Source organism: Tinamus guttatus, unplaced genomic scaffold, assembly GCF_059628265.1.
Source record: "Tinamus guttatus ecotype Peru unplaced genomic scaffold, ASM5962826v1 Tinamus_guttatus_pri_ptg000048l, whole genome shotgun sequence".
Taxonomy (NCBI): Eukaryota; Metazoa; Chordata; class Aves; order Tinamiformes; family Tinamidae; genus Tinamus; species Tinamus guttatus.
Window position 1 is genome coordinate 13882632 of NW_028288582.1, and position 21544 is coordinate 13904175.

Sequence of the window (21544 nt, forward strand, 5' to 3'; positions counted from 1 at the left end):
GAATTTGAGGAAACTTACTTTTCCTTTACCTCTCTTGGTCTTTTTTTTTTTTTTTGGTATGAAATAGCAAAATCGCTGTGGGATTTGAGTAGCATCTAGAAATATGAAGTGGATTTTTAGATACAGGAAGAATATAGAAAGAGTCAGTAAATAACATCAGTAAACCTGTGAATCTTTTCTTGCCAAGCCATGAGCTTTGAAGAGGGTCTTTCTAGCTACCTTGGAAAAATATTGATCTGAATGTTCATCTTTTTTGCTTTAAATCCTCACTCATTGATGGGTCTATGAGAGGTCTCTGGTGCAATCACTTTGCCATGTCTAATAAATTACCTGCACACTTATAAAATCTGTTTTGCTGGTGGAAGGCCTCAGGAAACTGAAATGCAGCATTAATTATCCCTTCGGAAACATGCCCGGTTCTCTGTTCATGCTGCAGAAGTTCCCCATGCCAAGCTCGTGGTGCACCTGCTGCTTTAGCCTTTACCAGTTGCCACCCATGTAACCGGGACTGTGAGATGCAGGCACCTGAAAACCCAAGGCAAATCAAACCTACGTGATACCTGTGAAACCTATTTTTCAGGTGCTGTATGGAACAACAAAAAAAAAACGAGGGGATCCTTTCTTTTATTCACAGTAAGATTAAGTAAAACTATATTGAGGATTAAGCAACTTTATTTCATATTGTTTTTATGAACCTTTGCTTTTACAGTGGTCCTAAAAATAGTAATAATAAAAGAAAAAAGTCAAAGGAAATGCAGTACCTCTGAATTAATTACTCTCACAATGAGAATTTCCTGTATTGCTCCGTTTAACCTGCTCCACCTTAGGATGCTTTGCTGAGCCCCAGCAGCGCGGCCTTCCCCTGCCCGCAGCTCTTTGCGCTTCCCTCGCGTTTCCCGCCGCCGGCCTTGGCGCTGTCGCTTCTGATGCCCCCCGGGCCGGACCGTGGGCACTGCGGGTGGAGGCCGAGGGCGCTGCTCCCACGTGCACCAAGGGCTGGTGCCTCCGTGGCGGGGATGCGGGAGGGACCGCGCAGCAGAGCCATCCCGCTGGCGCCTGCAGCGGCACCGGGCGAACGCTGGGCTGGGCTGAGCAGCCCAGGGCGTCTCCAGCCACAGGCCGAGAGGCAGGGGCCTCTGTGGCCCCCCTCAAGCCGCAGCAGAGCTGCTGGAGGAGCTGCGGAGCGCAGGGAAGGCGGCCGTGAGGATCGCGCCAGGAGTGAGGTTGGGGTGGCCTGCAGGAGCCCTGGGGCTCGGGCACGTGCTGCCGGCTCAGCCCATGAGGAGGGCATGAGGAGAGGAGGGCAGAGCGGCCTGCAGCCATCGGGGCTGCAAGGGAGTCTCTGCAGGTAGAGCTGGGGTGGGAAGGTGTCTCTCGTGGGCAGCAGCATGGGGATGGAGAAGGTGTTTCTCAGGGGCAGCAGCGCAGTGCTTGGGGAGGCCTGCGTTTTGGCATACACTTCTCTCTGTGAGTATGTGTTCCCTTGCAGTCTGAGGTCAGATCCTCCCTGCCCTGGAAGGCCCTGCGGTCCAGGTGTGTGTGACTGGCATTTTCTGCCTCATCTGGGAAGGCCTTTATAGCTTCATCCCCCACAAGGGCAGGGCAAGGTTCGTGCAGAGGAAGGTGGCCGTGCTCTTCCTCTGCAGCCAGGCCTGCATGGGTTTGCTGCTCCCTGCCTGGTAACGTGTGGGTCTATAGCCTCAGGAGCTCTTTGAATTCCTTGCTTGTGCTCCGTTAAAATAAACGTACCAAGTCCCACCAGGTTCGTGAAGCCCTGTAGCTGCAATTTTAGTCCCCACAGCGGAGTGCGAGCTTGGGGCAGTTTTTGGAGTCGCAGTGATGCGATGGGAGAGCATCCTGGGCTCCGCGGGGTGCCTGGGGAGCCCCTGAGTGGCCCTTGCTGTGGGCAGGGGATGCCGTCCCCTGCCCCTGCTTCACGCAGGGAGCTGCTGAGAGCGACCTGCCTGCTCTGGGCGAGCAGGTTCTCCCGGCACCCGCAGGCCCAGCTCCTGGCGCTGTGCAGCCTCCAGGCAGGAACGCTCAGTAACGCGCTGCTCTCCAAGTCACCACCGAAGAGCAGGTCTGTAGGCCAGCCTTGGCTTGGTCCCATTGCACAGCGCTTGCTCAGGGCCCTCAGCTAATTTATGAGCTTCTCCAGAACCCCGTAATTGTGCCTGGCATTTGGGAGGAGGGAGGATTTGGGTAGGTGCTAAGTAGCAGTGACATTCCTGACTTTTCAAAGTCTGTGAGAGCTGGGTCTTGACATCTGTGCTGTTTGATGCTCCTGATGAATTTGTGATTATTCATACTGTGCAAAAGAGATTAAGGCTCAAAATACAGTTGAGAAGTTGCTTCATGCTGGAAGATTCTTAAAGTAATGGAGAAGTGTTTTGTTTTGCTTTCCAGGGTTCCTTCTTTTCCAATGTGAGAAAGAGGAGGGGGAGCAAAAATGAGTGTTTTTGAACTTAGCATAGAAATGGGCCAGAAGTTTAGAGTCATCTGCGTGCTCGAATAACAAAATAATCTGCATTTGCTACAAAGTGAGCTGCATCAGTGAGGTCTCTGTCACAGGGAGAGCAGATCTCGCCTCAGTGCATGTTGCAGGTGACTAAGCTCTGCTGGTGCTGCCAAGCCCGGCTCGCCAAGAAAAACAGCTGGGCTGCCCTCAAGAACATGGGGACACTTCAGAAACACCACCTCTAGGCAGCCACTCCAACGGTTTATCCAAGTGCCTGCTTTTTTCCCCCAATTCATCAGGTAAAACAATATTAAATACCAACCGAGGAAAATCCTCACATAAAATAAACAGTTACAGGGGGAAATGGTGCAAATCCATTAGCTTTTGCCAGGTCTTCCTTATTTCTATTTTTATTTGTCACTGCTAATGGGTTTAGTTCAACTTGCTCCTTCCCACCCGCCTCTGCTGGCCCTCAGCCTCTTCCCCTTGGAATTCGCTCCCTGCCTTATTGCCTCGCTAATAGGACAGCAAGCGAAAAGTCCTCCAGCCTGAGCACAGATGTAAGTGTTGGATCATTTTTTGAATGTCTGTTGGGTGAAGGGTTGTGTTTAAAAATTGTTGTCGGGATTTCGTGTACTGTGTAACTATATATTTGTAAGAAAAAGCAATTTATATTTTTGTCAGCTGTATAATCTGGAGCCAGGGACAACATTAGGAGTATCAGATGAGCGGTGGGTGCTTAAATGAGTGCTCCTTTGACATGAAATTAGCACAGTTCACTAAACCAGCTGTTGGTTTGGAGGGATATTATTTTTGCCTCTGCCATTGACTTTATAGGCGACCTTGAGCACTTAGCTTATTTCTTCCTTATTCTTTTGTTTCTATGTCCCCTTAATTTTCTTTTCAATACAGTAGGGCTGATTGCACTTTCCACGTACGTACGGAGTGCTATAGCCTGATGCAGTATTAACCTTTCTCATGGCCCTGTCAGCCCTTCCTGCTGGCAGGTCTGTCCTGCGGGCTCTGCTGTCGTCCCTGCCCCATCTCGCTGCGGCCGTTTGACACGACACCAGCTTCCACCCCCGCGGTGCCCGTCTGTCCCGTTGGGCGCCTGCCCTCTGCCCAGCCCCGGGGAGCTTTGGGACGTGCCTGGGGGTGCCAGGCGCTGCCCTAAACAACATGCGTGTGCGGGAGACACCACCGAGGCGCTGGGTAAGGGCGGCTCGTGACGTGGCCATCAGCTGCTTGCAGGGTTTGGGTCTGGCAGCCTAGTGGGCTTGTTAGGGTGGTTGAAGAGGGACTCGACAAGGAGATACCTGTGGCCTAGTGGTGCTTTCAGAGCTTGGTGCTGTAATGCAGCCCCCAGCCGGCTTTCCTTGGGGCACAGCTCGTGCAGGCGCCAGGCGTGCCGGGCGGCCGTGCCTGCGCGCGGGTCGCACGTAGCACCAGGATAACCTCCATGACGGGAGCGCGGCGGGAGCGTCCGGCGGGGAGCTCCGCTGGGATCCTCGTGGGATCAGGAGCCGGGAGCTGCTGGAGGTGCCTCGGGCAGCAGTCCTTGGCAGCAGCTCGGGTGTACTGAGCGCGTAGGTTTCCTGACCGGCTTCTCTGTGCTCGCGAGTGGGAGTCCCGAGCTGCCTGGCTTGACTGTGGCCTTTGAGCTCCTAATTTAAACTGGGAGGCATTTTGCTCGTGCGGAGGAGGCTGGAGCTGTTATCTTGCTTGTGAATGAAACACCCAGTAACAGAGGTATCAGTGTCTGCAAATTAAGTTCCTTCCATTTATCGATGTGTTGTTGAGCTGAAAATCTGCATAAAAGCCCGTGAAAGCCTTCGTTTGTGCAGCCGCAGCCCAGGCAGCTCCTTGCCTCGGGCTGGGGGCTCTTGGGCGCTGTTGAGACCATGGGGTCTTTGCCTGGGATGCTGTTCCGGAGCCTCTCTGGGCTCGTCTGAGTGTTGTCCTCAACTTGCAAAGGCCCCGTCGAAGGGAGCGAGCAGATCCACGCTGCTCTTGGGCCCTTCCCACAAGCGGGTGCTTCACTTGAGCAGTGTGTACAGCTCCCAATGTGTGGAGAGCAAAGAAAACCTCCGCGTTTCCTCTGCTGCTGAGACCTGGAGCTGCCTTGGCCCTGGGAGAACATAGGCTTGCTACACTGCTGTGCCATTTCATAGTGCTTTCTGTGCTGCAGGGTCTTATACCGCTGTCTTACCTGTGAAAGTCATATTTTTTGTTTCCCCAAGGAATTCTGCAGTGTTTCCTTTTCCCCAGTTGTTACTTCATAGCACCAGCCTGGCCCTGTTTTGTTCCTCCACCCTGGTTTATTTGCATGCTTGGCTTCCTGTTTTTGGGGAGGCGTGGGGGAGGGAGGTTGTCTGGTTCTATTTTAGGGCTAGCTAGTGCTGTTTTACTGAAATCATACTTCTCATGCAGGGGAAGTTGCTTGCAGACACTTTCCCACCTGAAAGGTAGTGCCCGTTCTGCAAACGGAAGGACACTGGAGGCATCAGGATACTTAACCAGCTTTTAAAGGCAGGGCAAGGCAGCTGGTTGTTTTACTGACATTAGGGATGGTTCTTCAAACAAATGAGTTCCCATATCAAGAGAGGAGCACGAAAGCAGAGACTTGGCCTTCCGTGGCTTGTTTTGAACTAATGGATGTTTTTACTTGGAGCAAAATAAGGTTTAAAAAGCCCCAACCTTTTGTTTTCTTGAGAACAGCTGCTTTCTTGATGCAGCTGCTTTGCTTGATGTTGAAGAAAACCTTCCCTAACACCAAACCTTTACTTTCATGTATCGAGTGAATGTACAGTTATGGTGATGGAATTGTGTTTTTAACTATTTAGAGCTCTTTTTCAGCGTTGTGCTTAAGCTGGGCCATGGTGGCTGGTTTACTGAGAAAAAGTTCAAAACATGGGGGTGGAGTGAATGGGAGGTGTCTTGCTCTGTTGCAAGCAGATGCTGCTTCAGTTTTCCCTCTGTGACAAACTGTCATAACGTTGACAAACTTTCCACCGCAGTGCAGAGAACGTTTCTAGCTCTTCTGAGTCCATAGGGTTGGGGGATTCTCTGTGAGGGCTTGTGAAAGTTCCGTGCTTGCCCGGCAGTTGTTACTGTCATTAAAATTCCAGTTAAGGTCCCTAAAAAGGGCCTTACGGAATTTCACTACTCTGCACTCAAAACGTTTTAAGAGAATGAAAAAAACTCTTAGACTGCATGAATAGGTATTTGTAGTTTTTGTGACAGATTACGCTGGATCTAAGGAATGTGTTTTATAATAATAGCAATTGTTGGCAACGGCTTTGTTTTTCTTTCTTTAAGAATTCCTTAGCAGAGTTTTATTTTGATTTTTTTTTAAACTAGCTGACCTCAAATGATTCAAATACTCTGTTTGTCTTCTGCAGAGCACTTAATCTGTTTAAAAAATAAGCAACTAGAGCAACCTCCAAGCTCATCTGTAAGGTACACAGCCTTTAAAGAACATAAAGCTTTAGGTTATTCAGAGAGCCACTGCACGTGAGCAGAGCAAGCAGTGTGATGTCTATCCTGGTAACTTTGAATACTGATGAGTGAAGGAAACCAACAAAGGTTTAAATGTTGCAGAGCATCAAAGCAGCTGCAGCTTCTTAAATCGTCATCTTCCTGAGCATTTGCAAACCAAGGAATTTATGACTCCGAGTCATTATGATACTGATATGAGGGAGGAGTAGCTGAAATAGAAAAGGAAGGGCTGCTTTTCTGGGCACCGCTGTCTCCAAGTGAGCAGAACAGAGCCGGCCTTTGAGCAGTGTTTGTTGCTGCACAAGTTCCCTTTGTACAGTGAAAAGTCTCCCTGCCCTTGGCAGCCCTTGAGTGTTGCAGCGCTGATTCACCGAGACAGAGACGGTCACAGAAGCCTCTAATTCTCTAGTCTTGTTGAATTTTATGATTGTGACCTGCCTAATTCCCGTAGTGCAACTGCCCTCGCAGGCAGGGACGTCTCTGCGAGCCCGTCGTGGTGGTTGGGTGAGGGGTAATGCACACTGCGCTGCAGAGTGTTTCTAAGTCCCTTGGCAGGCTTCTCTGCTTAGCACAAGTGAGTACATTGTTTAAGGAAGTTATTCTTTCTTAACATGTATTTTGGGGCAATTATTTGTTTCTCTTTGTGCAATTCAAAGCTGAAGACACAGTGTCATGTGGTGTCATTCGAAAAATATCTTTCTTCTCTTCCACTACCTCTCAATCTCCTCCCCCAAATCCTGCAACTTTTTATGAAATCATGTTTTCATAAGATGAGGAGAGTTTGTGTTTAGGAGGAATTCTTGATAGTAGTTTGTGGTCTCTGGGAACTACCTGGAAAACAGTTCTAGTCAACATTTCCAAAATTGCTGTGTGTTTGGAATAACCACGCTGTCGGGTGGGAAGGGAAATAGTGTGCTCTTTTCAGGGGCTCCAAAATTAGAAAACTTTCTACTGTATCTGTTATTTTGGGAGTTTGTACTATTCCTTGCTGCCTACAGCTCTAGGTACACTCTGAACACCATCCATATGTCCAGAAATTTGGATACTTGAAGTCAGTAGTAACTCCAGAGGCTTAGAATTTATGATGAGCAGACTGATTACTTAGGCTCCTAAACATCGAATTTGGTGCTTTAAGTGCCTTATGCACAATGGAAATCTCTTTATTTGCGATTAGAAGAAGCAGCTATTTGTTTCACATTCGGGCCCTGGCTGCAGCTGCTCAAGTGGTTGTTACAAATTCTGTGCTGGCATCTTGCTTATCCCCCCCCCCCTTTTTTTTTTTTTTTTTTAATGTGCATTTCAAAGCCTGGCTCCTTGCAGCTCCCTCCTTGAGAAACACCTCTATCTGTGCAAGGCATGCTTGGACACCTACGGGAGCCGTGCAGCATTCCTGTGGATAAACTCCTTGGAAAATTTACATGAAGATTTGCTCTAAATTTAGTGTTGCAAAGGAACTAGGCACAAAGCTCACGACAAATATTTATTTTGGTGAAAAACTTTTAATGCCCAGTATCCTCTGTACAGTAATCTGTCTGCTATTACTCCCCAAGAGCTCCTTTGCCATAACAAAAGCAGGTTTTGTGTGTGCTGAGAGCAAACCTTAGGTCAGTGATAGTGAGCACTGACATCAAAAGGTTCCTCCTTGTTCCTCATTGCTATTCCTAGCTCTTACTGCTGAGAGTTTTCCTTCAGGAGAGCCTCGCCTGGCTACCCCCGCCCCTGGATACCTCCCCCTTTCTGGTTTGGTAGTGGAGGAGGAGGACAGCTTTCCTCCATAGGGAGTTGTTGGCTTCTTGTTTTTTTGTTTTAAGTAGGAAAGTACTTAATGAGAGAGTGGCGTTGCAGACCTGCAGGGCCGCTCGCTTGCTTGGCCCCTGATTGCTGCTGCTCTGCTCCCGCGTGCCCGTCCGCAGCCCCGCGCTTCCGTGCGGCCCTCGCAGCCGCTCTCTTCTCAGCTACTCAGCCGTGCTGGGCTGTCCCTCTGTGCTCTCCTCCCACCCTTCTGGCCCACCCAACTCCACCTTTTCCCCTGCATACCTCCTGTCCTGCCCAAACCCTCCTTTCCCTGCTCAGCCCGTGCCTGGAGGAACGCAGGGCGCGCAAGGGGGCTGCCCTTCCTCACGCCATGCTTGGCCTGGCTGCGCGCAGCCGCCTCTGCCCACACAGCCGCAGAAGGGTCGAGGTTGGGAGGGACCTCCAGAGATCATCCAGTCCAACCCCCCTGCTCCAGCAGGGACACCTAGAGCACGTGGCACAGGGTGGCATCCAGGCGGGTTTGGAAGATCTCCAGAGAAGGAGACCCCACAGCCTCTCTGGGCAGCCTGTTCCAGGGCTCTGTCACCCTCACAGTAAAGAAATTCTTCCTCACCTGGAGATGGAACTTCCTGTGTTTCAACTTGTACCCATTACCCCTTGTCCTGTCACTGACCACCACAGAGAAAAGTTTGCTCCCATCGTCCCCACATTCACCCCTCAGGTACTTGTACATGTTGACCAGCCCAGCTTGAGGGGAGCCCACTCACTGAGTTAAAATCACAGAGAACTGTTCCAGCAAGAGAGTTGCCTTCCATCAGACTGACTGCAGTTGGCTTGTGAAAAGAGGGTCGGGCTCTTATTCTTGATGTTATTAAAAGATGGCCAAAATTGTGCCCTTGGATTCTATGGGTTGTGTAATGTAGGATTTTAAACTAACTTCTACTTGCAGTCCATTTGGAGAAAAAACAATTAGACACTGAATGTGTCTTAAACCTTTTTGTGATAATGCAGTGGTTTAAATTTCTGGGAGAAAATCAGATATGTCTACCTGAGTTATGAGAAAGAATAAATGAGTTAAAGATTAGAGGTTTAATACACAAGATCTAGAAAAAGGCATAATATTTTCGTAAGGATAGTAGCAAGCATCTTCAAGAGTTTTTTTTTTTTTTCCCCAAAGAAAATGTATTAGATCATAAGCTTCTGCAGAGTAACTTCTAGATGTTATTCGCCGCTCCTGGTGGATGCCTTTGGAGTGGATTACGTGCAGTTGTAGCTGGCTCTGGGGTGAGGCGCAGGGCACTCGCGCTGACCACCCCAGCCCCCGTGTGAAGGTGGTGCCCTCCGAGCGCAGTGGGAACGAGCCCATGCTCCGCCGGGAGAGGAGGCGCTGTCAGGAAGTCTGCAAACATTCCAGCGCCGGGGCTGCCGCCGACTCCTTATCCGCTCCGCAGGCACTTGTTGCCTAGGAGATAAATGTAATCCAAGGATTTTTTTTTTCCTTCCTTTCTGTTCTTGATTGGAGCCACTATTGACTTTTGGCTTGGAGGAGGTAGTGGAGCAGCACGCCAAGTGTCGTAAGATGGAAATTAATCACTAACTGATTGCTCCGAGTTCCAGTGATTTCCTCTCTTACGGTTATGGAGGGACTAATACACGTTTGAACAGGCAGTTGGGGAGCTCTCTGCACCTGGGACTGTCGGGAAGGATTCTTAACCAGATGACAGTTTGGTTTCCTTTTTAGTTCTGCTCTGTTGTGTGAATGTGGAAGAACAGAAATAAGTATCTTAGAAAAAGGAACTTTGCTTGGTTGGAGAGCTTTGGATTAAATTATGTTTGGTTTTGCTGCTAATTTCCAAGTCGGCTGTATTGCAGTGAAGATACAGCACATCTGCCTTCTCAGTGTTTCCTTCAATAGGGAGTGTAATTCTCCTCAATACTTCATGTGTGAGAGTTTCTGTTTTCTAGAGAGATTATTTTTGGCTTTCACAAGAACATGAACAAACCAAACAAGTTTAGCTTTACAATAATGTAAGGTTTTGAAGTCAGTCCTCAGTAGTGAGCTCATCTCGTGAGCCTCTCGGCTGCTACTCGTCTTGACGGGTTTGGAGGGTTTGATGTCTTCCAGGTAGATGACAATTCTGTCTTGGACGCAAATGAAAAAATCTAACGCAGAAAAAAACACATTGTGTTCAAGCAAATACAAATAAGATAGATGGTATTTAAATGTAGCATTTTTTTAAAGGTAGTCCTATTCTACAAAGAGTAAAGAATCCAGGAAAGGTTTTTTCTAGAAATGTTCCCAGTTTTGCACAGCTTGCTTTCTTAGAAGGAACTCGTGTGTTCTTGCTGTGTCTTACGGACAGGACATGCTAGTGGGAACCAAGAAGCTTGGATTCTATTTTTTGACTCTGTCCTGCACTGTGCTTTGGCTCTGTACTGTGCTTATCATGTCAAGTGTCTGGCTTATTGTCCCATCTGTAAAAGGGGGATAAGCTTAATAATCTCCTTTTTGCAAACTGCTTTGAGATACATAGCGCACAGCTTCCATCACGGACACCAGGAATGGGTGTTTCAGGCATCTGCTGTAGTGCTTCACGTGCATTGAAGACCAAGAGCCTCGGCCTTCAGCTTAACTGGCTGTCCCAGCCATTAAGCTGGAGCTTGGCCTGTTTCTTGCTCTGGCTCCCGCCCCTGGAGTCGTGGACTTTTTGGGCATGCGAGGGTCCAGCTTCAGCTCGGTGGCTGGAGGATGTGTCCCCCCGAGCCTGCTGCGCGGCTCCTGGTTACAGTGCCCCAGGAAAGCGAGGGAGCAGCGGGGCTGCACCTCGCCGAGCGGAAGAGGCTCGAACTCGCTGAACTCCTTTTTGCGCTTCCCCCGGTCTGGTTTACAGAAGAGGCTCCCTTTTCATCCCCTGCAGCAGATGTGCTCTGAGCAAACGCGGTACTGGCTCCCGTGCGCTGCACCAGCCCCTCTCCTCTGCTTTCAGGCAAAGTCTCCCGCTGTGCTGGGAACTTGCGTGATGCTCCCACCCACAAACTCAGTGACATTGGGGAGGACTTCTTCTTTTTTTGATGTGTATTTGGAGTCACTAACCCTGGAGGGAGTGTCAAGCACCTTGCATGTTACACCGTGTACAGAGCAGAGCACTGTGTCGGGCTTCACGGGGATCCCCAAAGGGGACAAGTTTTCAGAAGGAAACGAATGTTGTGTTTTCTCCTTTCTGGTGGGCTTGGCAAATAATCTTGCACTTCCAGAGTGATTTTGGTGCTTGTTTCTCAACACACAAAATGGAGGGCATTGTTGCACTAATGCGGATCTGAGCTCTGGGAAGGGATCGAAAAGTGGCTTGAGGCTGTAGCACAACTTTCTGCCCACCCTCTGCCTATTCCAGAAAATGTAATTTACCAAAAATCGGATCCTAATGCCTTGAGAGCCTGCCAGCGCAGCTCAGTCGATACTTGGGCCTGGTGTTTGTTTCTACATATTCTCGAGCAGCCCAAGGCTGTTCCTGAGCTCTCGTTCAGTGCGCTTTCGTAGCAGAGCCAAGGGAAAGTTGTTTTTCTGGTTGTTTGAGAGCTCCCAGAAAACAATTCAAAATGTCTGTGCTGTGACCCCGGAGGGGGCAGGGATGGGACTGGGAATTACTCAGGGCTGCAGGAGAAGCGGGGCATTCCAGGGTACTCTTCCCTGTACCGTCTGACTGCTCGAGTTGCTTGGCGTGTCCAGAAAGGGTAATTGCAAGAACTGCTGGTTTAACCAATCACAATTTCACAACACCCTTACATGGTTTAAATGCTGATTTTGCTGTTTTCTTTTTCTTCCTTTGTTTTGGGTTTTTTGGTTACTTTTTCCCCTTAGGGGAGTAAAGATGATTAATTTCCTCTTGTAGTATAATGGCACTGATGTCATGTGGCTGAAAGATTAAGTCCTTTTATTTTTAAAACAGTTGCTAGGGTGTTTAAACCCCTCCTTTTCAGCCCCGTTTCTTCTTAGTTTAACAGTAAAAGGGAAAAGAAAATCACTTTCAACAAGAATCTACTTTTCTTCAAAGTTTCCATTTAAGAGTAACTGCAGCTTCTAATTTTTCCAATATGCGATGATGGGGAAATTGCCAGATATTATTAAATCAAATTAACTAGTAGGAAGAGGAAAAAGAGGCAGTCAAACATTCGTTTTTTTTTTTTTTTCCTGAAAGTGTGATTTAAACCATACATTAGCAATACATTGTTACTGGAGCATAATATCTGGCAAATAAACTTATGTTCACTTCTCTCAAACAGACAAAAAACCCAAACCCACTGCATTTCCTGACAAGTACTGCTGAATAAATAAGGCTATGCCATTAGATCAAATATTTGATTTTTTTTTAATTCTTTTTTCTTTACAGAGTATTGGAAAGGGGTCCTTGTGGTGTATAGACCCAGAATATAGACAAAATCTTATTCAGGCTTTGAAAAAGACACCCTATCACCCATATTCGCATGTGTTCAATACACCTCCCACATCTCCTCAGGCATATCAAAGGTAAGAACTAGCTGCATTTTACAACTCTCGATGTTTCGTCCCGCGTTGCAGGTGGCTCCCTGCCGGGTGCGACGTGCCCGCGGCGGCGCCGTGCAGCGCGCGGGGCGCTCGGCGCGGGGCTCCCCCGGCGCGCGCCGCCTCCGTACGGCCCGGAGCCCTCGCGAGCAGGGAGACGCTCCGCGCGGCTCGGCCCAGCCCGCTGCCGGTGTTGTGGCTGCAACACGGCTATCCCAGCGCGTGGCCCGAGGCACGGCTCCCGCTCCGGGAACGGGTGTGGGCTCGGGTGGCGGGGGTTTTCAGTCTGCCTGTTGCTTGGGACTAGCATTATGGAGCGGGCGCTGCAAAGAGGGGTAGTCTAGGGGCTGTGAGTGCAGAGAAGCAAGTGCAACTGACGGTCTCTGTGCAACCGCTTTCCTTTGGCTGCTAAGATGGAAATTATTTCCTTCCCTTGTCCCAAATTCGCTCGGGTTCGGTCAGAAGCGCTTTTCCCCACGAAATCCCACACCTGCAGAGCCACCAGCGCAGGCCCTGGGGCGGCCCTGGTTCCCCGGGGCGGTTCCCGCGCGTGCCGGGAATCGGGACAGGCTTCGGGAGCAGCTGGGCTGGCAGGAGGCAGCCGCCCGCCCTCGCCGGGCGATTAGCGTGATGGTAGCCACGGCAACGCGGGCGTCGCCGTGGCAACGCGTAGCGGAGACAGGTGCAGTTGCATCACGCGGCGCTTGGTTGCCTGGCAAAGGGACAGGCCGTTAGGACGCAGCGCCGCGCCGTCGCCGTGGCAACGGCTAATCCTGCCTAGCAACGGCCCGCGGGTGAAACTTTTTTTTCTTTTTTTTTTTAATCAGGGTATTGTACCTGGTTTTGTCTCTGGTGGAGATCAAGAGACCTGGGGGGAAGATTGTTTTTTTTTTCCTTCATTTTTCCTTCTTTTTGCTCAAGTGAGCTGCTGTCACCCAGCATCGGGAGGTGAAATGAGCATGGGATTTCCATGAGCGATGGAGTAACCGCAGTCCCCCTGCAGCACAGGCCTTGGCTCAGCCTATACCAACTTTTGGCTAACACGGCAGTCTACAAAATATTTTCTGTAGTACCACTGTATAAAATTTTTTTGTTTTTTCTATTCATTTTTCCCTGTTCCCACCAATTTCCCTTCTGCTGTGCTTTGCCGAAGGACAGATAAGTAATTTGGGTAATTGCATTACAATAGTAATTCAAATATTTGAGCGAGATTTATTTCCAGAGCCTTACTTTATCATCTGCCTTGCCTTTCTGTTCCTTATGGATCTGCTAACTGCGCCGGTGTGGATTTATGCAGGGGCTCTCGCTTCACGTAGCACTTTAGTATCCATCCCGCATGGAGCGGGCAGGATTTTGATTCTTCCAATCCCCGAAAGAAAAATTCCAGCAGCCTCATGCTGCCCCGAGTGGAGCAGCCCCAAACCCCCTGCTCCGAGGCGCTTCCAAACCGTGCTGGGTGCCCGAGGGCCCTTGGCGAGACCGCTGTGCCGTCCCGTGGTCCCGGGCCAGCGCGCCGCTGCCTGCGGGCTGCGGGAGAGCGAGGGGCATCGAAACACCCCCAGGGAGCCCCGGGACTGCAGGGGAGCTTGGGAATGAGGGAGTGCGGGAATGAGCCCAGCATTCCGGACCCAGGAGACTGAGGGCCCGGCAGAGTGGTGGCCTCCACATGGCGGTTCGCCCCGGGTGCTGCAGCGGCCCCACCGTCAGAGGAAGCGTGATCCTGGCGTGGTCTTCTCAGACGTTGACATAACTCATCTGCTAACGCCTGCTGCGAGACATCAACGCCAGGCTCATCTAGGCCAGCGGTTGAATTAATTTCATCGGACACTAGCAGATAAATAGCAAAAGCGCTTTGGGAGTTTATTTCTAATATTTTCAGCGTGGAGCTGAAATTGCCTGCGTATCTACAAAAGCCGTAATCCTGTGTGCACCCAATGGGTTCTGCACTGGGCATCCTCTTCGTTGCCTCTCCTGAGCAGCGTGTTGGCATCACACGCGGCTCAGAAGGAGTATTTTCTGATTGCGAGATAATGTATTTGGAAAACAAAACTTGGATGGCCAAATTCTGGCACATTTGCTTATCTGAGGCCTATGACTGGGAGAAACGGTATCATCTGATATTAATGACATATATCCAGAAGAACATAACATAGGATCCTTGGAGGAAGTGAATTAATCAAAGGAGTTACAAGGTCTATGAGGATGTGTTGGTGCGACTCCATGGGGACAAATTGACCTAGTGCGTGTCTTTATCAGATGTTTTGGAAGAATAAGGATACACAAATGAATCACATGTTCTGCCTAGTACCTGCGTAAGCAGCTTAGCGGTGAGTGGAGCACGGAGTGGAGGAAAGTTTTATAAAAATACCCCAACCAAGATGGTTGCTGAACATACAAATTCCCCTTTTCTGAGAAGAATTAACTACATGAGATAACGTAGCTTTACAACATTCATAGCGTGTCCTGCCTAGATACAGAAGGCAGGACTTTTTTATGAAGGAGTTTTACAAAGCAAACCCACATATTTCGATGGCTGACTCAGTGTTATACTAGTTTCATTTGAGATTAGACATATGACTCAAAGCAGGAAGCCTAAGGATTAAGTTGGGCTCCATGGTGTAGAAGACCATGGTTTGGGAGATGACACCAGCAGTGTTTTTGTGCATGAGGAGGAACATCAGACTGAATTGTCTGAGCTGCTACTGCTTCTTTGAGGGCAAGGAAGATTATCAGTGAGCTTTAAGAAGAAAATAATAATGCAGATAACTTAAATTTTATGTGTTAAATTTTGCATATGTATTCTTTAAAAAAATAAAATCCGCTCACATGGCAAAAAGAATTGACTTTTTATTTAGCTCTCTAAGATAAATTTCAAGGGTGAGCTGTAACATAGCGTGCTAAAGTAAAAACGCACTCCTGTGTGAGGAAATATGTGTGCTTTAGTCTAAGTGTGTTTCTTTTTAAATATTTACAGTTCTGTTGGCAATAGCAACCTTGAAATATATTTATAGACACAAACTTGGTTAAGTAACTATGCAAGTCAGTGCCCTGCTATTTCATGTGGATGTTTCACCTTCAGTTTTCTGCCTTTATACTGAACTATAGATGTGATTTTTGTCTTTTTAGTGTTTTGAGGAGATCTTGAAATGGATTTTTCCTTTCTCTTGAATGTGTTATGTCAGGCTAGTTCTCAATTATTTCCAGAGTTTTCAAAGTAAGAGAAATACTGTCAAGAAATGTAATCTAAAATACCAAATACCATTAGCTTCATTAAATGAATAAGTTATTGAAGATTTCCATGATCTTTTAGGAGTGTTGGCTAGATCACTTTATAGACTCTATCACTTCTAGTGTATTTTTCCATGGCGTTTTTTTTTTTTTCCAATGTGTTTTCCTAATTCAGTTTGTTAAACCAGTGGCCATATAACTGATGAAACTGCAAATGTGCCTGAGGTATAAACTAAAGAGTGGTTTCTTCCTTGCATTGCCCTGGTCTGGCTGTTACTAAAAGCTTCATCTGGTTATTCTTTCTTGTCGGAGTCTTTGGGTGACCTGGCTAAGCTCTGCTTTAGGAGACCTGAGAGCCCAGGTAGCTTCTTCTCAGCCTTAGACACGGAGTCAGCCCATGTGTGTTAAAGCACTAGGAAAGACCTGATGCAACAAGAAGTCACTAGAGTCCCCACCGCAGCAAGTGCGCTTTATGTCACCTCTTAAAGCAATTCAAAAAATTTGGAGTGGCTTCTATTTTACAGAATTAAACCTTTTATCACTATTTATTCTTGCTACTGTTTGCTTCCCTAAAAACATGACGTGCTCCTTAAATGCTAATCCCTTCTCCAGTGACTTTTCTTTCAATATCTGTGTCTGATGGAGACGACTTGCCGAGCAGCCCAGTGCAGCGGCAGGGCTTTGTGGCGGTGCAAGCTCCGCTGCCCGAGCAGGGCTGGGCGCCAAGCACGGCAGCTGCTCGCTGATTATTCAGGAATAATAGTGTGGGGAGGGACTTTGTGGTCATAAACTTGTGTTTAACTTTTGGAGTTTATTAGCAGAGATGCAATAGAATTTCCTAAAACCAGAATTTTGACAAATAACATCAGCAAACGGGATTCATTATCGCTTCAGTTGCTGAAGTAAAAGGCTGGAGTGGAGGCCCGAGAACATCTCCTTGGCATTTACATTTTGAATTTGAAATCTTTTAAGACAGCCAGTATCCGATCTTGTTGCTCCTGGTGCTGCCTTGCTGTCGCGTGCGGAGCTGAGGCTGCGAGGCGGCCGTGCCGCGCAGCTCGCGCTTTGCTCGGCTCGGGCTCCGCGTGGCCCCAGGCGCTGCCAGAGGAAACCTCCTAGCTGGGCTGTGGCTCCCATGCACCGTCCACGCGGGGTTCGCACGCAGCCTGGGAAGCATGAGAGCCTTCTGAAGCTCTTGTGCAAATCCGCAAAGGTAACTCGTTTAAATTTGTTCGCTCCTTTTAGTGAGTTGGGTGTTTGGCGGTTGCTGAAAACCCACCACATGACAGGTCAGGTTAACTGGTGCTCTCTGCCAGCCCGCACCCATATCCAGGTCTCACTTAGCCAGTTGAAGGCTGGTGGTTTGAGTGTAGTTGTCCTTCCCGGAGTATTCCTTCCTGCCTCCGCTTGGAGCCTGCCCTGTGGTGCGAACAGCAGGTGTGGGAACGTGCCCATGCGACTGATGAGACGTCAGGCAGTCGCGCCATGTGCAGCGCGGTTCGTCACCCTGCCGCGGGAGGACTTTTCCTTCCCCGAGCATTACTATTGTTGTTGTAGGTCTTCGGCTTGGAAAACTGCTGTTAGCAAAGCAACTCTCTTGTTGTTGGCAGGTTTTGGTTTTCCTGCTCTTTCCCTAAAACTGTCACAAGCTGCAGCCTTTCACAGTTGTTTACTGAAACTAAAGGTGCATTAAAGTGAATGTATTGTCAGTTACACCTTTTGGGCAGTGTCTAAGCACTCTTTATGTTTTATATGTTGAAATCAGAAATCCTATATATGCCGCTTTTATTTTTTGGTGAATCTTCTGAAATAATTGTTTCCTAATTATTAAATATTCTAATTTAAAACACTAAAGGCATTTTGGAGCTTCTCATTGCAGGAAAGGGCTTGGAAAATATATTGGTTGCCTTGTGTGGTCTGGAAGCAAAGATTAAGTTCTGCACTATTGTTTTTGCTTTAGTAGGAAGCTGGTCGCTGAGCAGCCTAATATTTCTGTGCAGGTTACAGCCCCTTTATCGAGATTAATCTTTTGCTTCCTGGATAGAGTCAGAATGAGTTTTTTTGGTGCTGTGGTAAGCTGGAGTCTTTGCAGGGATTTTGTTTAGTTGTCTTTGTAGTTTAGAGATCACAGGGAACAGCTATTCCAAACTGTGGCCTCTGACACAATAATTTGTCTTGATTTGAAGATCATCCATCTTCTGAGATTATATTGCCTTATTTCTGTCTGACGTGTTAAAGAACATTGCTTGTGTTTGATGCCAGATAGGAATAGCAGAAAACAAAACAAAACCTTTACTTGAGTGAATGTCTGTAATGCTATCGATGCATAAATATTTGAGGAATTGCCAATCCAGGCCTTGTTTTGTAACGTGTTCCTATCAGCTCCGCCACCGGTAGGTTCCCGTGGTGTGGGAAGTGACCCATTGGCTGTAATTTTGTAATGCCAAGAAGATCGGCTCTTGCCTTTTGTAAGGGATTTTCTTCACTGTACGCTATGGGGACTAGGTGGGAAGATGAATTAAGAAAGACGGTGGCAAATACTGGGCAGAGGAGGAAGGATAGAAGAATCTGGGTCTGTCCTCTTTCACACAGTAGTTTTCATGGGTTGTTTTTGTGCCACCTTTGTGCTCTTCAGGAGCAGCTGATGGAAATACAAACCGCTCATCCATTAATTCCTCCCAAAGTTAGAGAAACGTTTCTGAGTCTTCTCAGCTAAGATAATTTAAATTCTTTATTATCATGCCTCCAAAATAGCACAAATGTCTTGTTTTCTATTTAGCAAACAAGTACATGTTTTGTTCTTTAGATCTTTGTTTAGACTGTATGTTTGAAGACCTTTGGTAGTGGCATGTATTGCAGAATCATCATCCTGTCTTGCTTTTTTAGAGGCTGGGCAAACACAAGCTTGTGCCATTAGGTTGTTGTGCCATTAGGTTGTTGTGCCATTAGGTCAGGCCCATTTGTTGAACATTTCCCCCCTTTTTTTTCTAGGCTTTACAGCAGCATAATAAGATTTAGCAGTTGAAAATGAGTTACTCAGGATCAAGCATCTGAGGTGAACGGTACTTGACAGGGCATCATGTTTGTTAATTATATAATGTTACAGCAGTGGAAATTATTTAGCTTCTCCATGTGAAAACATTGCAGAGCCATGAAGTTTGGGAAGCTGCAAATAGTATCACAGCAGGTCATATCTTACTGATTCAGAGAAGGTTTTTATGTCCAGAAATCAAGTTAATTTTTTAAATTATTAATTTATTTAGATTTTTATTCCCTTCTGTAACCTTTAATTATTAGATTCTGGTTCCTCTAAGGATGAAGTAAGAGAGATTTATTGGGGAAAGTCATTTTACTTGCAGTTCTGCTGCAAGGCTGAAGTTCTTGGCACAGTCACACTTGTAACAGTGAGGGTGACAGAGCCCTGGAACAGGCTGCCCAGGGAGGCTGTGGAGTCTCCTTCTCTGGAGATCTTCCAAACCGCCTGGATGCCACCCTGTGCCACGTGCTCTAGGTGTCCCTGCTGGAGCAGGGGGTTGGGCTAGATGATTTCTAGTGGTCCCTTCCAACCTCCAAATGTTCTGCGATTCTATGAACAGACTTCTGATTGATAAGAAAGAAGTTATGATCTTTTCTGGATCTTTTAAACAATAAGGATTGCTCTTCTTTAGTGGTTGCCCTTGTAATTTTAAAGAATTCTGTAGTTTGACTCTTCATTATTTATTTGGTATTTATATTAGACTAATAGTAAGGTGCATTGACTATTTTTAGAAAGTATGAGCTCTGTCTTAAACAAAAGGAATTTCTTGGGCCTTTGATTCTTTTCCCTAATTTTTAGATATCTGTTGGGGAATTGTGAGTATTGTTTCAAGTCTAAGGGAACTGTTGCAGTTTATGTAAAACTCCAAACATTTGTGAAACCAAGTTGATCCATACGTAATGCCCCTTCTCTGGCACGGGCTTGAAGGGAGGAGGCCAAGTGGACTTGCACGCCGGGCTGCTCCCACTCAACGTGGAGGCATTGGCTGTATGTGATCCATCTTCCCCAAGTCAGAGGAGAAGCTGGCAACTGTCCTAGAAGAAAGCTGGTTGCCCACAGAGAATTTTCCGGGAAGATCAGATTGGATCTGACCTACCAGTGAGAACTGAGACTTCTTCTTTTTTTTTTTTTTTTTTTTTTTCCAAAGCAAATGTAAGAGTGTCCCATTTCACTGTGGAAAAATCGTGGCAAAGTGGGATCCTGTGTGATCAAGGGTACCCATCAGAGGTAAAAAACAAAAACCAAAAAGCAGAACTAGAGGGTGGGCCTTAAGCCAGGTCTATGGGCCAGCTGGCTACTAGCTGGGAGATCTTGAGCTTCGAGAGAGGTAGCATGAACTTCAGACCGAGCAGCCCAGCTGGGCTGTGTCCTTTGTCCTGAACAAAATCCATTCTGGTTTCCTTATGTCCCAGTCAGAGAGGGCACCCGTGGACTAAACCAGGCGTGTCACAGTCATGTTTTGAATTTTATGCATATTTTAAAAGAAATGTGCCGCCTGACATTCATACCTGTGATAGGTGTGCACATACACTTGCGTATGTGTCTAAGCCTACAGTTACCACTCTCAATCCGTCCTTCTTCAAATGTTTTTTTAGGAAACACAGGCATCCTAAACATTTATGGTCTTTTCAGTATAGCGTTGCTGATCCTTTGGATGTAAGCCATTAAGTAGAAGGCAGAGTTTCTCTGGAAATCCATCTCTTTATTAAATATTTATTTGCAGATAAAAAGCTCGAAACAAGTTTCAACCAGTTAGTCTTTTTGAGTCTTTATTAGCCAACAGACTTAACTTGGGCATGTACAACATGCTAACATATAGGTATGTGTTCATGCAGTATGCTAGTTTATAATATCCATAGATAAAGTTAGTTGTACATTCAAGCAGAGGCTTTGTTTGTTTCAGGAAGATAGTTTCAGAGATCAGTTTTGGCTGCTAATATTTGAATGTGACTTTTTAATTTTTGTTGCCAATTGTGAATTGATTTTTCAGTGACAAAACCTCTATGAAGGGCTTGAGTTGACAGACACAGAGTGCGATTGGAAACTGTGTTTCTTGTGACTTCTATAGCGTAGTTCGTCACTATGATATCTGCATTTCTGCAGTTTTTAATGTGTTTGAATACGTCCTCTGATGATACGCCCCCACTCTTGCATAAAGGTAATTTTCCTCTTATTTGGCTGGGATTCTTTTTATACAAATAGAACTATTTTGCCAGAGTTCCTTCACTTCACAGGAACAACTTTGATTCAGAGGAATAAGAAATGAAAGAACTTCAGCCATCTGACAGTGACTTGATTTGAAGTTTTGGAACAAAACGCACAGAGTTTTTCATATTGAAACTTTTATAGAGGTGTGTTTTGAATTTTAAATTTGAAAAATCAAGCTGCTTATTTCATCAAAACAAAGTTGTCTTATCCAAAAAAAAAAAAAATCAGAGTGGCAGAGAAATTTCCACACTCAGCAACATTTATGGTGTAAAATGGAGGCTCTCTTCCTCAGGCATTCACCATCTAGTTGCAAAGTAATAGGCATGAGATGAGAGTTACGGCCTATTCAACATGTATTCTGTTAAAATGGCCTGCTAAAACATATAAATGAGAGTGGTGAGATTATGTTTTCGATACATATTTTAAATAACTGTTGGGTTTCTCTAAAATTCGCAGTGGCCCAGAAGACGTTGTGTGAGCGTATTTGGGTGCACAAGCACATGTGCTTTTTAGGGTGGGTGGTTCTGTGTCCAAATGGTCAAACTGTAAAATGTAGAATATGCCACTTTTTTGCTTTTGGTTGAAAAGAAGGAAAGGATGGTGGTGGGATTGTGTGGCATGTAAATTAACCAGGGGAATTTGCTACCATAAGAAAATGCTGAGGCTGGTGGTGGTCCCCACTCGGCAGAGCTTTGGATAGCAACCGTGCCCAAAGCTGGCACAAATGCATGCTGGAAGAGGATACGAAACCCTGTGGGGTTTTTACGTTTAAATCACCCTCTTCACTATTTCAAGTCATCACATGCTGTACTGCCTGAGC

At 47.0% G+C, this 21544-nt stretch overlaps 1 protein-coding gene across 5 annotated transcripts in view; it reads left to right on the plus strand.

Moving 5' to 3' along the window:
- Positions 1-21544, plus strand: part of FOXN3 (forkhead box N3) — a 187038-nt gene that overhangs the window by 81013 nt on the left and 84481 nt on the right. For all 5 annotated transcript variants that reach the window (XM_088539734.1, XM_088539733.1, XM_088539735.1 and 2 more), the window contains one exon: positions 12100-12236. In XM_088539734.1, the coding sequence (XP_088395860.1) occupies positions 12100-12236 (137 nt within the window). The remainder of the gene's footprint in view (positions 1-12099; positions 12237-21544) is intronic.